Source organism: Stegodyphus dumicola, chromosome 4 (genome assembly GCF_044657685.1).
Source record: "Stegodyphus dumicola isolate Sdum_Otavi_A_Nest chromosome 4, ASM4465768v1".
Classification (NCBI taxonomy): domain Eukaryota; kingdom Metazoa; phylum Arthropoda; class Arachnida; order Araneae; family Eresidae; genus Stegodyphus; species Stegodyphus dumicola.
The window spans coordinates 159,322,090-159,338,144 of NC_140771.1; the positions used below are offsets into that span (position 1 = coordinate 159,322,090).

The 16,055-nt window shown below is 32.6% G+C and overlaps 1 protein-coding gene across 6 annotated transcripts in view; it reads left to right on the forward strand.

Moving 5' to 3' along the window:
* The window catches only part of LOC118188712 (galactose-1-phosphate uridylyltransferase-like), a 138,409-nt gene that overhangs the window by 17,519 nt on the left and 104,835 nt on the right, over window positions 1–16,055 (forward strand). For all 6 annotated transcript variants that reach the window (XR_015040810.1, XM_085815675.1, XM_085815676.1 and 3 more), the window contains exon 3: window positions 1,832–1,907. Coding sequence is in view for 5 of the 6 variants with exons in the window: in XM_085815675.1 (XP_085671801.1) it covers window positions 1,832–1,907 (76 nt within the window). In the remaining variant the exon portion in view is untranslated. The remainder of the gene's footprint in view (window positions 1–1,831; window positions 1,908–16,055) is intronic.

Consider the following 16,055-nt stretch of genomic DNA (forward strand, 5'->3'; position numbering starts at 1 on the left):
AATAAAAGATGTGGTTGCAAGAGGGTCTGGGAGATTATTTTTAGTGGCTGTGCATGATAGAAGTAACGAAACGATGATGCAGTATATTAAAGAGTGGATTGAGCCTCGTACAACTATTTTTTCGGATGGCTGGAAATCTTACAACAAGGATTTAGGAAAAGAAGGTTTTTAACATTTATTTGTGAACCATAGTATGAATTTTCTGGATAGTGTGTCTGGCTGTCATATAAATACGATAGTGATTACGTGGCATATTAAAGGCGGCATGAAATTGGGATTTCTGCTATTCAAAAAAGCAATCATTCATCGTAAGTGCATTTTATTTTATTCTTGTTCTTATTTTGTAGAATGTTCATTGTTTTTTTTAGTATGAATTTCTGTCGTTATTGTTGTTTTTTTGAATTGTTTGAAATTTATTTTAGTTTATTTTGTTGATTAGTGCATAGTGCCTAGATTGTGCAATTTGTAGATGTTTTTTGAAGTTGAAACAGAACGCTGTGTACATGGTATTCTTTGAAATTTATTGTTATGTTAATTTATTAAAGTGAGGTGTGCGTAGTTCGTAGATTCTTTCGCTGCTGAGATCGTGCAATTCGTAGATGTTTTTTAAAGTTGAAACAGAACGCTGTGTACATGGTATTTTTTGAAATTTATTGTTATGTTAATTTATTAAAGCGAGGTGTGCTTAGTTTGTAGATTCTTTCGCTGCCTAGATTGTGCAATTCGTAAATGTTCTTTTAAGTTAAAACATATCGCTGTGTAAATAGATTCTTGTCAAATATTTTTGGTTAGAAACTTTACGTTTTTGCTAACTAAATTTTTTGTTTTTGTTTCAGATTTTTAGCTTAAATCGCATTTTTGGAGACATTTTAAGAGGCTTAAAGTTTGAAATGTGAACAAAAAATTTAGATAGTGTACAAAGTCCGTAATCCAGAGTCGTTGGTACTTCGGCGATTCCGGATTAGGGGTTTTTCTGGATTATAGATCATCAGTTTAAATCTGGTAAGATGGCATGCAGAAATTGTACAATTAAAAATTTGAAACCGTAATTTATGAAATAAAGAGCAATTATAATCTAAAGGGTATCAAAATTTACAAAAAAAAAAAAAAAAGCTTAATATTTATTTGGTTATTTTATTAAACATTTCTTTCAATGTAAGTTGTTTAAGTTGCTTCATTTTTTGTGCTAATACTTTCTCTTTAATTCTATACACAGACATAATTTCTTGTTCAGTTACAAAGTTCCACCTATCGGAAGCGGTATTTTCTGGATTTAGAACCATGCTACAGATTTCGCTGTTTGTTGATTGATGATTGGGGCATTGTCGTCGCAATGAAAAACTTCTGTTATATCATCTCCATTTATTACCGCTTCTCCACATTTCTTTACAAAATCCAATAACTGGAAAATTTCACCATTAGTTTGCAATGTCCAAAAACCTTCAAATTAGCTGTTATCATCAAATCATCTTCATCGTCCTCACAATGAAATATGGCAGCTGGCCATAAATTATGCCAAGCATTTTTTAACGTATCAAGACACATCCTCCCAATGCACATGTGCATGCTTAAATGTGTATTCATAAACGCTTTACGCATGCGCGTAATGCGTAAAGCATACCAAAAAAAAGTTTGTGGCTTCGAGGTCCAGATTATAGATCATTCTGGATAATCGACCGCCGGATTACGGACTTTGTACTGTAGTAATATGGCACCATGGAGTTTCTCGCCAAAAATATTTGGCGAGAAATTTGGCGACTTGAGGGCGCATATAAGAGTTGTTCCTTAATTTTGTATTTTTACAATTTTTTTTTTTTTTTTTTACTTGTAGGTTAATCCATGGTATAGGAGTACATTTGTTTTCCCAAATGATTTTCCAGCTTTAGTGGAGGATGTGCCAGAATCAGGTAAGATTTTTTTTTTTTTTTTTTTTTTTTTTAAATGAAACATTTATTAAAGCCAGTGTTTATCAGATCTTTGACAAATATCCAATCTATACAATATTAATTCAAAATTATCGTGAGTTTTTTATAACATACAGTCTAAAGTGAAATTTACAGTGAAATTGATATTCTGAATAGTTTATCAGAACATTTTTAATGAATTAAAAATGTTAGGGAATAGTTTTTGATTATTTATATCACTATTAATATAACACTTAGTTTAAAGAAAAATTATAAAACTTACATTTTTTACAAATTCAAGGGCAAAAACTAAAATTTAAATTTATTAACCCTGTATTTAGGATATAATGTAAAAATTTTAGTAGAATCCTTGTTTGAAAAAAAAAAAAAAAAAAAAACTTTCCTGATTATGTTGTAGGTTTTCCCTTAGTTCACTAACCAGTTATTTTAATTTTGGTATCTTTTCTGAATTCTTTATTTCCCCTCGCATTTCCTGGCCAGGCTGCAAATTAAGTAGGTGAAAGAGAATATTTAAATGGATGAAACAAAAAGATTAGACAGAGTGTGATTTCGGTAGTGTAGCACGTTTGTTAATTTGTCCTTCAGCTGTTAATCTATGCGGTTAATCTTTTAATCTATGGTAGTGGCTATGCATTCTGACCGTTTAGTTAGTCTGTCACTGGTGTACGTTGCTGAGTCAGCCTAGTATGGTAAATTAAATTGTGAAGTCTAACACTACTTCTTACCTTTTGAATTTATTGTTAAATTTACCTTTTAAGTTCTCACTGCATGTAGTCCGTGTTTTTGTGAGTACGAAGCTTGTGCCTTTCTATTAAAGAGTTATGATAAATACGTGTTGTATTACTTTCACGTTTGTGCAAGAAGTTGCCAGGTTAAACTTTGAGATCTAGGCATTTTGCATGATAGCCAAAAAGACAAGATCTGATAATGTTTTAAATACGAGGGTTGGAACTTTAATAGTGGCAACACAGCTGAAAAAACGCTATGCAACAAAACCAAAGAATATCGCGTATACCACACGGGAACTACATACCTACCTTACCTCTCAGCAAAAAGACTCGTCCTGCCTACGTCACGCGCATGCGGAGTGACGCGAAGAACAGATCCTTGTATTAGCTCGCGGTCTAAAGTAAGTGTTGTCAGGATGTTTTCAAAACAAGAACAATGATGTTGGATAAAAATTAAATGTGCCAGAAGTCGTACAGCACGACAGTGTCATCATGGGCTTCAAGAGGCTTGCGGGGAATCTGCATTGCCTTACAGAACCGTAGCAAGATGGGTGAAAGCATTCAATGAAGGACGCCAAAACATGGCAGACATGCTGCGGCCGGGTCATCCGAGTGTCAGCGATGCAGACGTGCAAGCTGTTGCCGCACTAATGGACAGTGATAGCCACCAAACGATTCGTCAGCTGGCCGGACAAACAGGATTAGCGCATACGACTGTGCTGCACATTTTGAAGGAACGCCTGTCCATGAGAAAAATTGCTTCACAATGGGTTCCACATCAATTGACGGAAATGCAGAAATGGCTACGATACGATGCTGCCCGAACCCACCTGGAGTGCTATGAGCGCGAAGGAGATGCTTTTTTACACCGTATCATTACGCTGGATGAATGCCGTATCGTTATGCTGGATGAGACTTGGGCCCGATCGTAACAGCCAGAACTGAAACGCCAATCAAACGAATGGCGTCATCACGTGTCACCACGACGTTCGAAATTTCGTCAGAACCCCAGCAATGTGAAAGTTATGGTGATTCTCGTGTACGAATGTGATGGTGTCATCCTAACGCATACCGTTTCCCCACAGCAGACCGTCACTGCGCAGTATTACTGCTCATTTTTGGAGCACAATCTCTGACCAGCTTTGAGAAAAAAACGGCAACACTTTCTGCAGAACACTCCTCTCATTTTGCATGACAGTGCTCCGCATGCAGCGCAAGCTGTGACTGATTTGTTCAAGCAGTGGGGCTGGGAAGTGCTTTACCATCCACCATACTCCCCAGATCTAAGCCCTTGTGACTATGACTTAATTCCTAAGATGAAGGAACCACTTTGTTGCACTCGCTTCCAAACTGTTCCTGAGATTCTTGCGGCAGTAGACCGGTCCATTCAAACTATCAACAAAACAGGCGCTGCTACAGGTATTCTGCGACTTCCACATTGTTGGAAACGGGTTGTACACAATGTTGGCGACTATATTGAAGGACTGTAAATCATGGTGACATGAATCACGTTTGTATTCCTTGTAAATAAATAGTTGCCACTATTAAAGTTCCAACCCTCGTATTATGCAATATTTATGACCTTTAGCATTGATTTGAAAAGCCAGTGCTATTATTAAATTATATATATATATAGAGAGAGAGAGCGAGATAGATATACATATATGAACAAGTTGTTTCATATTGAATGGGACATAAAAAGTATCATAGTATAAATTCTGTAATTGTTTTATTAAGCTGAAACAAATTAATTCTGAAAGTGCAGTTATACAAGTTTTATTTGGAAACAGGTAAAAGTCTTCCAGTTATGAAATTGCTGCTAAAGGCACTGTTAATCAAAATGATGGTATCCATGCAAAAGAAAGTATACTGTGTTTTGGAATATGCCAAAACGTCGTCATTTATCATTGTTCAAAGGTACTTTTGCATAAAATTCGGTAAATAACATCATCACAACATTGAACGGTGGATAAAGCAGTTTTAGGACATTGTGTAAGAAAACCGGCACAGGACAAACAGCCAAAACTGAAAGGGTTGAAAAAATTCATGAAACATTTTTACAAAGTCCCACGAAATTAACGTGTCGTGCGAGTTTTAAACTCAGTGTGCCTCATGTAATAGTGCGGCATGTATTGCAGAAATGTCGATAATTCCGGCCATACACATTTCAGATAAGGTAGGCTTTAAACCTTCCGAGAAAACACTGTATATAGCTTTCTGTGAGAATTTGCAAGATAAGTTGGAGGTAGATGCTTTCATGAACAGGCTTATATTTATGTAGGAAGCCATTTTTCATGTTTCTGGCAAAGTTAATCACCATAATATATGATTTTGGGGCAAGGAAAATCCACATGGTATTCATGGAGCATGATTGTGATTCTCCAAAGGTGAGTGTCTTTTGTACCATTTCCAGCAGTTGTATTTTTAGTCCTTTTTTCTTCGTGGAAAAATTGATTAACGGCTGCATCTACCAAGCTATGCTTTTAGAATAGTTGTTCCAGCAGAAGGCAGGCACATTCAAATTGGAATTTGGCAACCACCAATTTGGCAAGCCAAACCACCATTCTAATAGCATAGCGAATTTGACAGCCACATTCAAATTGGAATAAAATTGGCAATCACATTGGCATAAAAACATATGTCAGTACCTGAATGATAGACAACCCCCATCTCTGGATTCGTTGTTATTGGGTCAAATGATATGCCATTACTTTGTTGGCTACTGATATTCCTATACCTTTGTGATTTTTCCCTATGAGGTTTTCCCCAGGACGTACAGCAACTGAAGCAATGGATAATTTAAGTGCTTGAATCATTAAGAATCATCTTTCATCAATATGGCAGGAACTGGAATACTGCATAGGTATTTTCCGTGTCACCGGAGGGACACGCATAGAACTTCTGTAGAAACTTGGATAAGCATAGTTTCACCATAAATTTGATTTATCTAAATAAAGTAATTACAGTGCTTACAGGTCTGCTTTGTTTTTGTCATGTTCAACATGAAACACCCTGTGATGCTTCTACTAAAATTAATATTAGGAGATAATATAATCAATATTTCTTTAAAGGGAAATACCCAAATTAAAATATAGACATAAAGAACTACTGTATATATACTTCAAAACATCTTTCAAAATATAACTTACCAGTATGGATTCACTCTTTTAAAATAGTTCTACCTTAATTAAACTTGAGAGATAATATAATCAATTAATCAATATTGTTTAGGAAATAAATTATTATATATATATATATATATAAGATCAAAAATGTGAAAACTAAAATTCTAACTTTAATTTATAGTAGTTCCTTAACTCTATATTTTAATTTGGGTATTTCCCTTTTCTATCCTAAAAACAGTAACTGCTTATGAAAACAGTACCACTGTTGATTGATTTTGAAGTAATACAATAAACTGTATTACTTCAAAATCAATTGTCATATCATTCTTATATGAAATAAACTAAGTATAACCTAATAAGTAAACTAAGCATTGTCTTGGAACAATTTGTTACACCTTACTTCAAAAGAGATTAATGTCATTATGCCAAGCCTTAAAATGGATTAATCTCATCATACCAAATATAGCAGACTTTTATTGAAGGACTTTCTGATAATAGTATTCCTAAAGTATTAAATGTATATTTCAACTGTAAAATTTTGCATCAGACTTTGTTGGGCTTCACATCATGGTAATGTGTTATAACACACTGGCAAAAAATGCTCTGTGATAAATTATGGATCTTCTGTATGTTCCTAAATCTAATTTGAGAATAAAATTTCCTCTTCTATTTTATCTATTCCTATTAAGTTTTCTATTCAGATCCTTGCAGAAATATGGATAAATAAATTTAGATAAATGAAGTCATATATTTTATCAAAGACCCATTTAGTTTCTCTGTTGGTACCATTAATAATACTTTGTTATGGCAGAATCGTGCTGCTCTCTTTGCATGCCAAATGGAGAAACTTGTATCTATCCGCATAATTCTGCTATGTGTACTTATTTTCCCTCTTTTATTAAAAAATTTGAACTCGCCTCATATGTATAAGTATTCTAGTCTGTAGTTGTATTTTCATAAATATTCAGCTGCCTCTACACTGTGTGATAGAAATGCTCTATCTGCAATAAATGTAACTTTGTTGTAGCAAATGATATTCTTGAAACATGTGATCAATTTCTGATGTGGATGCTGGTGAGGAAGAATACTGTTGCATACAGTCTTACCTATCATAGAATATAAAAATTACTCACTCATTTTCCCATTTATGAGTTGGGAAAGTGACATAGGCATGACTGTAGAATGCTTAACATTTGGTCAGAAACAATAAAGTCATTTTGTTAAATAATTACAAAAGTTTAGTTTTAGCTTAACATATATGAATAACATTCTTCTTAGTTACAGTAACTTACATTGCATTTTCAGTGTTTTTTTTTGAGTACATTACCAATATATGACTGCAAGCCTTTTTCCGTACTTAATGAAAAAGTAAAATTATTTTCTGGAAAAAATAGTCACATCATCTTTCTTAATCAGTAGTAACTAAATGTTATCAACATATTTCCTGAATACGCCTTTTCATAATAACTGGCAGAGGGCAAATAATTTAAAAGTTTTGATTATGAATGTCTCATTTGATGATAAACTTGAAAGAAGGATTAAATTTAAATTTGAATGTTATGGCTCAATATTTACTGGTTTTACAATCAAACTTGATATTAATCTTATTCTTAAGCAATTATATTGCCATAGCCTATATAATAATGAAGTGCTGAATATCACTATGATTTTTCTATCTTCCATTAATTTTTTTATTCATGAATATTGCACTTCTTTAATTTCATAGCTATTGTTAAAAATTAAATTGATTTTGTGTGCAGAATTTTGCTCAGAAGCACATTTAAATTTGAATGCTCAATAATGTATATTGTAACCTAACAGTCTGCAGTCCCAGATCTAGAGGAGGGCAAGCCGGGTTCTGTGCCCCGGGCGGCAAATTCAAGCGTGTTACTGGATTGTATTTAGAATGTTGTCTAATTTTTGATACAATATTAGTAATTTTAAAGACCACTTTTAAGAATATTTATAATTAATTACTAAGAAACATTTTAATGAAACAAACAGTTAAAAGAAAGCTAAGTATATCCAAATACGACTGTAAAGATAAGATCAGAGAGAGGACAATCGAGGAACTCCAGGCGTCACTGACAAGGTTAGACGACCCTGTCCTCGAGGCTCGCGTCTCTGCCAACTCAACACAGCCTAAATATAATAGATCTTGGGGGGGGGGTGACCAACCTCATTTGATTTTTCACTGCCATTCACTTGCCTTCCCAAAAGGGATTTTTGCCCCTTTTATGCAAGCTCACTTCAAAATGTCTTGCCCAGTCGTATACCAACTTCGCGGAATTAATTGAAGCCCTCCTCAATTCTCTATGGAGGTAAGAAAGGAGGTTATTTCCTACCTCCATGCAATTCTCCACAACTAACAATGGTCAACTTTTCTGTAGTTCACTTTAATGCACAAAGGGTGACACACAAAGAAGAAACTATGAATTAGGAACGAATTATATTCTTTTATACTCATATTATATTTTTATAATAAAGAATGATGAGTCAGAACTTGAATTAAAAATTAGGAAGGAACAGGAATTAAAAAATTTTCAAGTTGCAACTTTTAGCTGCTATATGTTATTTTTGACAATTATTATATAAAGAAGAAATTTGGGACTTAAGTAGTTAAAATCTTGCAAAGCGATAATTAATGTACTAAAATATTATCTCCCAATTCTTGAAATTAAAAGTGGTCAATTAATGTCAAAAACTAAATAGGAAAAAATTGAAATGAAACTGAGTTATCGTGTTTCTTAAAATTACCATTCATATTTACTGATGTAATTTTAAGAAGTGTAATAACCGAGTTTAATTTGAATTTTCTCCTATTTAGTTTCAACATTACTTGTCCACTTTTAACTTCACTTTGGAGGTAATGTTTAATATATCAGTTTTGACGTATGTAAACCAGATAAATTAATGAACCTACAAGAAATTGATATATATATCTACTATATACAGTGGTGGCCAAAATTGTGGACACTTTAGGAAATTTTTATGTTTTTGAACTTTGTATGCTTATAGCAAACGTTACGTTTCACAAAATGCAAACTTGTATATATCATTTTAAAGAGAATTTATTACTGAATTCAATACAAAACACAAAATTCAATTATTTGCAATACAAAAAAAGTTAAACGATAATAGTTATCGATATACATTAGATACATATATTGCAGTGAGTTATCAGTACTTAGTAGGATACACTTTATTTTTGATTACAGCTTCACATCGATGTTTCATTGAGCTGACAAGAGTTTTAAGCTCATCTTTCATTATTACATGATGCCAGGAAGCAGTTATAGCCCCAATTAGTTCCCTTTTATTTGATGTGCGTCTCATTCGGACAAGAGTTTTCAAATGGTGCCACAAATTTTCGATAGGATTGAGGTCAGGACTGTTTCTTGGCCATGACAACAATTTAATGCTCTTTGTATGAAACCACTCTTTCGATATTTTGGCCATGTGGCAAGGAGCAGAATCCTGCTGAAAAATAAACGAAGCATTGTTGGGAAAGAGATCTCTGATGGAAGGTAGAAGTTTTGGTTCTAGAATAGTGTCAATGTATTTTCTGGCATTCAGTGTCCCATCGATGACATGAAGGCGACCAATACCATCTGCTGACATGCAGGACCAAATCATAACACTAACTGGGTTCTTCACAGTTGCTTGAATGCAGTCAGAATGTAACTCTTCTCCTATTCTACGTCTTACATATTTTCGCCCATCACTACCGAATAACGATATCTTAGTTTCATCACTCCATATAACCTGTGACCACTGATCATCTGTCCAATTAATGTGTTCCTTTGCCCACTGTAGTCTTTTTTTTTTTTTTTTTTTTCGTTGCTGAAAATTAAGATAAGGCTTTTTTCGTGGAATTCTACCTCTCAGTCCAACATCTGTTAATCTTCTCCTGATTGTTTTTGAACTGACAGAAACACCAGCATCATTCAGATCACTTCTGATGGCCGCTGATGACATTTTTCTATCTTGGAGACATAGTCTTTTTATTCTTCTGTCATCAATAGATGTGGTGCACCTTTTTTGGCCTTTTCCTTCTTTGTTTTTTTATTAAATTTGTTCCTGAGATCGTAAACAAAACTTTCGGACTCCAGATGTAGTCACTGAACCACCCACCTATCTTGCAATTTCAGCATAGGAAAGACCACTTTCTCGTAACACAATAATATTACATCTCTTTCTAGGTGTCCAATCTACTCTTTTATTTGATGTCTTTGCTTCCTGACTAAATATTAAAAATTTTTACAAAAATTCCTTCTTGTAATTGCAGTGTATAAGAAACAGGTCCTCTTTCTACAGAACAAAGCAAAATAATGAATTGTTTCAAGTGTAAACATGATGTCAGCTTCTACTGGCAGTTACTAACATTTGATTGGTTCTCAGAACAAGAACAGTGATTGGCAACGAAAGCTAGACATTACAAACCACTTCATAACTGTGTTTTTTATTTATATTAAAGTACATATAACTTGTATTGCAAATAATTGAATTTTGTGTTTTGTATTGAATTCAGTAATAAATTCTCTTTAAAATGATATATACAAGTTTTCATTTTGCGAAACGTAACATTTTCTATAAGCATACAAAGTTCAGAAACATAAAAATTTCCAAAAGTGTCCACAATTTTGGCCACCACTGTATATTAAATCAACCTATCAAATATTGGATTTAAGAGAAGATACTACGGTACTAATATTAATTTGTAGCGCAGTTTAATTTTTTTTTTTTCGTCTAGATAAATATTTAGGAATTTTCTTAGATCTTAAATTTCAAATTCAACATTTTAGATAAATAGTTATGAACTAATTTTAAATTTCTTTTCATTGAATCCCAAAATTCGGCTTGTTAAACGGTTCTAAATTCATACAAATATTGTTATAATGTATGTCATATTAAGCCATTATTTACTTATCCAATTTTTAATCACTGAACTTGAAGTTACTTAACTTTCTTACAGACTCCATATTTTAAGAAACATAAGAAAAGTTAAAAAATTTATTTTGTTTCCCAATACTTCTCTCACCGATATGCAATGAAACACATTTAATTTAATTAAACACATACACATTTAATTAATCATTATGAACATATGAAACATGTTCATAATTATACAAAAAATTTCTAACTCCCTTCTATTCATCGCTTAAAATTTTTAATGTCCTGTTCACCCATTTCTTTTTAAACTTGCATTATATATTTTTTTTTGCTATACATTAGAATTTGTATATTGTTGTATTGTATTCATCCAATTTGTACTTAAATGATAATTTTTAGAAAGTTCTGCATCATAACTCTAGTTAACAGAAGATGTTTCTAACGTGTTTGTGTTGATGAATCGTTAGTATGCATCTTATTTTTCAGTTTAGGTTTAGGTTTCAATAAAACAATTTTTAAAGAGAGATGACGCTGAGTTATGCTAATAATATCTCTAACTGTCGCTATTTATAATATAAGTTAACATGATTAATAGTATAGCTCATTTACAATTTTTATAAAAATTTTCAGCCGTACCAGAAATAATAGCAAATGTTCCTAATATTTTGATTATATTTTCTTCTTCCTTTATATTTTTGTGATACAGTCAAAAGTTGTTAATCCGGACTCGTCGGGACTTCGGCGATTCCGGATTATCGATTTTTCCGGATTATAGATCATCAGTTTAAATCTGGTAAGATGGCATGCAGAAATTATAAAATTAAAAATATGAAACGGTAATTTATGAAATAAAGAACAATTATGATTTAAAGGGTATCAAAGCTTATTATTTATTTGTTTACTTTATTAAACATTTCTTTTAATGTAAGTTGTTTAAGTTTCTTCGTTTTTTATGTGATAATACATTCTCTTTAATTCTATAAACAGGCATTTCTTGTTCAGTTACAAAGATCCGCTGTTCAAGTCCTATAATTGCTGTGTCGAGAATACGGACTAATTTCTCAATCGAAATTTTTTCGTTTTCAATAATCTCTGTTACTTTCTTCGCTATTGGAAGCGAATTATAATGATAAGGAATTTGATTTAAATCATATCAAAGACGGAGTACATCGAGATGAAATACTACATTTAGTAAAGAATTATAAGCCAAATAAAATAAAAAAATCTGCCCTGAAGATAAGGATAGTGCTGACAGATCAACTTCCAATACATTGCGCGCCGCGGAGTTAAAGATAAACAAAGTTTAGATAAACAAACATTAAAGTTTAGATAAACAAAGGATATGCCTTTATCCATTTTTTTGCAGCAATTCCACTTTTTGTTTAATAGACTTCGAAACATACTTTTGCTTTTTAGATCCTTTACGTATTAGTAAATATATATCAGAAATTCTATTTGACATAATCGAAAGTTCAAGCTTACTTTTATAAAATTGCTCTAACAGTCTGCAAAAAATAATAAACCGAATCCAATTCGAAGATTAAGGAACGACGCAATCTGGAACATTAACTGAATTAGATAATTTTAGCTTAGCTTATATCGTCCGTTATACATTAAACACACATTCGTAAATGTATTTTGTGCACGCGCACACACATATTCGCAACCGCAAAGGTCTTACGCGCATGCGTCAAAGTGACAAAGTTTTTAGCTTTGAGGTCCGGATTATGGGTGTCCGAATTAACGACTTTTGACTGTATAATGTTTCATGATTGCATAGAGATAAATATAATTCATTTACCAGATATGTAAATCTATATTCAGCGCACTTTTGCATTTACTAATATTGTACCTTCTATCTTCTTTAATATATTGTTAACACACAGCATCTCATAAGACTAATTTCAAGAGCTGTGTGTTCACCAGCAATCAAGCGGTAAAGTCATTAAACATTACTAATTTGACTGAAGTTTCAAATTCAAGAGAATGATTTGGCTGCATGACAGTTTTTGTGGCTTTTCCTCATATGTAACGTGAGTATGAGCCAGTTTATCTTGAAAATTTGCTCCTACTAGTGACCGAATTGAAAACCGCTGTACGCTAGATTCAAACGCAAGCGAACAAGTTTTCTGAGGCAGATATCCTTCGGGTGCTTTGCCATAACATACAAACCAAGAGCTCTTTTCTGTGTGTGAATATGTAAATATTTATACTGTTATCGGGTTGTGTGAGGACGATAGAGTTCTTGAGTAGTCTACATAAAGGCGTTATAGTGAAATGAAATTTTAAAGTGCTAGGTTAAAATCAGTGTTAATTTCGAGATATTGGTGTGTTAATTACTGAATCCATTGCATTCGTGATTTGTAACTTGTATATATTTGTTTCAGATATTAATTAGTAATGTGTCATTCCTATTTTTTGTATTATGCTGAACTGCTTTAGTATTTAGGACTGAATCATTTTCCATTAGTTTGGCTAGTTATTGTTGCAAATATTTCAAAACTGCGTATTTCAGAGAATTTCTATGTAAATTTGATTATTACGGTGCAAAAATAGTGTGGATATGTAAATATTTTGAATATATAAATATATGTTATCGAGCTGTGTGAAGAAGATTATAGAGTTCTTGAATAGTTTACATAAAGGCGTTATTGCGAATTTTAACGTGCTAGGTTAAAGTTCCATTAGTATAAAGAAATTGGTATAAAATTATTCAATCCATTGCATCAGTGATTTGTAATTTGCTTAGATTTGTTTACATGAAATTTTTAATTATTTATTAATGTGCGATTACTGTGCACATTATTAAATAATTAAAATTTTTATTATTTTAGTGTTTTGTATTGAATCGTTTTCTATTAGTATCATTTATTAGTATGAGTAACTATTGCTGCAAATATTGAAAAAATGCATATTTCAGGGAAAATGTAAATTTGATTATTTCATTGCACTGGAGAGACAGCTGCATTGGAAGGGTTCACATGGTTTTTATCGGTGTAACTTTTGATATGTATGTCCGGCCTCCGCCTACCAGCGGCCAAGCGTAAAGTCACTGAACACTGGTAGTTCGGTCCGAGGTTCGAATCCCGCGAACGGGCTGGCGGCATGGGTGTTTTCATGGTTTTCTCCATGTGTAACGTGTATACGAGCCAGTTTCCCTTAGGAAGTCCTCCAGGAAGGCATCCCTCCCCTTAGGCAGATAGCCCTAATGTGCTTTGCCATAATTAAATACTCCGTATGTCGGGCCTCCAGCGGCTGAGCGGTAAACTCTGAACACTGGTAGTTCGGTCAGGGGTTAGAATCCCGGCAAATTTGCTGGTTCCATGGGCGTTTCCGTCTTTTCACTCATGCGTTATTTGCATACAAGCCAATTACTCTTCGAAAGTCCTCAGCAAAGGCATCTCTCTTCTTAGGCAGATAGTCCTCTTATGCTTTGCCATAAGTAAAGAAACTAAATAATTTGTTATGTATATTCCTTTTATAACAAAAATGGCACATAAAGAATTTCTTTCTATAAAATGGGTTTTACATTTTATCTCAACCCTACCTATTTCTATGTTTATTTAAAAAAAATTGAAATTTGTTAGAGAAACTTAAAGGAAAATAAGTGAGGGCGGCAGTTTTAAGGTTTTGCCCCACCTAAGAAAAATGCCAAGGCCGGCGCTGAGTCTACTTGCATAACAAAATTCGTGACAGTCATGTTTTAAGTTTGTATAATTGAATAGCAAATGTGCTCACAGGTGTTTCATCAGGGTTCGTACGGTCCTTAAAAGTCTTTAGACGTACGGTCCTTAAAAGTCCTTAAAAGTCTTTAGTTTTTTTGGAACCAATTTTTGGTCCTTAAAAGTCCTTAATTTCAGCCAAAATCGGCAGAAGGTCCTTAATTTTAATCATCTGAAATTTCTGTCTGTTTTTACGACTACCATTTTGAGTGTGAATTAGCATTTTGGTGGAATATTTTTGACGATTCACTAAGAAATATGGTTATCTTTTGAATGGATGAATAAGTTCATGTGATATAATTTTATTCCTATAAATGGTGGAATGCTCGAGTTTCCAAGCAAGAAGAGAAACATTTGTATTTCGAAATTATTTCATTTTTTCTAATGAAGAGCTCTGAAACAACTTTTCTCTTTTGGAGGTATGAATTCTTTTATTAAACGGTTCTAAATTTGGCGATATTAAGATCAGTTTCTACAGAAAATTTTTAATTCCGAGATCTTGAAATTTGTTGACTATTTTTTTAAACATTGTAATATTGATAAATTTCATTAAAATAATGGTAATATATTGAAATTATATTTAAAAAATAGCATTAAATTAAACATTTTTATTTTTTGCTGTCATATTATGACAATTTCCACTGTGGTCACTTATTATGCAATATTTTGAATTTGAAAAATAAACAAGGTATAATACTATAAAGCACAATTTACAAAACAGTTCTTAGCAAAAGCAAAATAGCTATGTAATTAATTAAAAATGTCTTTTTAAAAATTTTTTTATGATAAGAGTTTTTCCCATGTAATTGTCTCAGAGTTCTCAAAATATGCAACCGTTTTCTCTGTAAAATTAATTTTACACTTTTCCCCCTCTAATTTTTTTAAAAAAAATATTTCTGGCTTTTAGCTGTTATAGAATTGGTAGGGGTAATTTTACTTTAGGATTTTACACATTGCGGCTTTGAAAGTTTAGAAGGATTTGAAGGCAAAATTTATAGACTGAATATAGAAGATTCCAGAAAAATGTCTTCATGTTATTAACATGTAGTTGGATGTACATTACAGAAAGTTTGTGGTGAACTTTTACTTTTTGGAGAATTTTCAGAAGAATAATGAAAACATAATATTTGAATGTTTTACTTTTGATACTAGAATCTTTTTCTTAACTTGTTCATCGTCCTTTTATTTTCCCTATTTTTCACTAGACACAAGCATTGAAAATATCAAAAAATGCTTCTAATCTTATAACATGGAAAGGCCTTATAGAAAGGAATTTTTTTATTAATAAAGAAATTGGAAACTGATTATTTAAACGATTCATCTAATGTGTCTTAATGCGTCATACGCAGGGCTGGCACTAGGCATTTTCCCAGCTGATGCAATCTCTGTGGATCCTAAATTTTGTTGCCTAAAGCCTTTCTAAATTCTGCTTCCAATGTCTGCTCTAAATTCTAAGCGTTTTATCATTTCTAGATTTTTGTTGCTCGGTGTGTCACTAAATTCTAAAAATTCTGTCACACCAGCTCTTACCATATATATTTCATATTTCTTCTGAATGTTCATATTACCAAAGAAATAAAATTAGCAGCTTTTTCTAAACATTCTAAATGAATTTAGTTTTTTAGAATCACAAAAATCTTTAATTAAATCCAAAAATTCTAA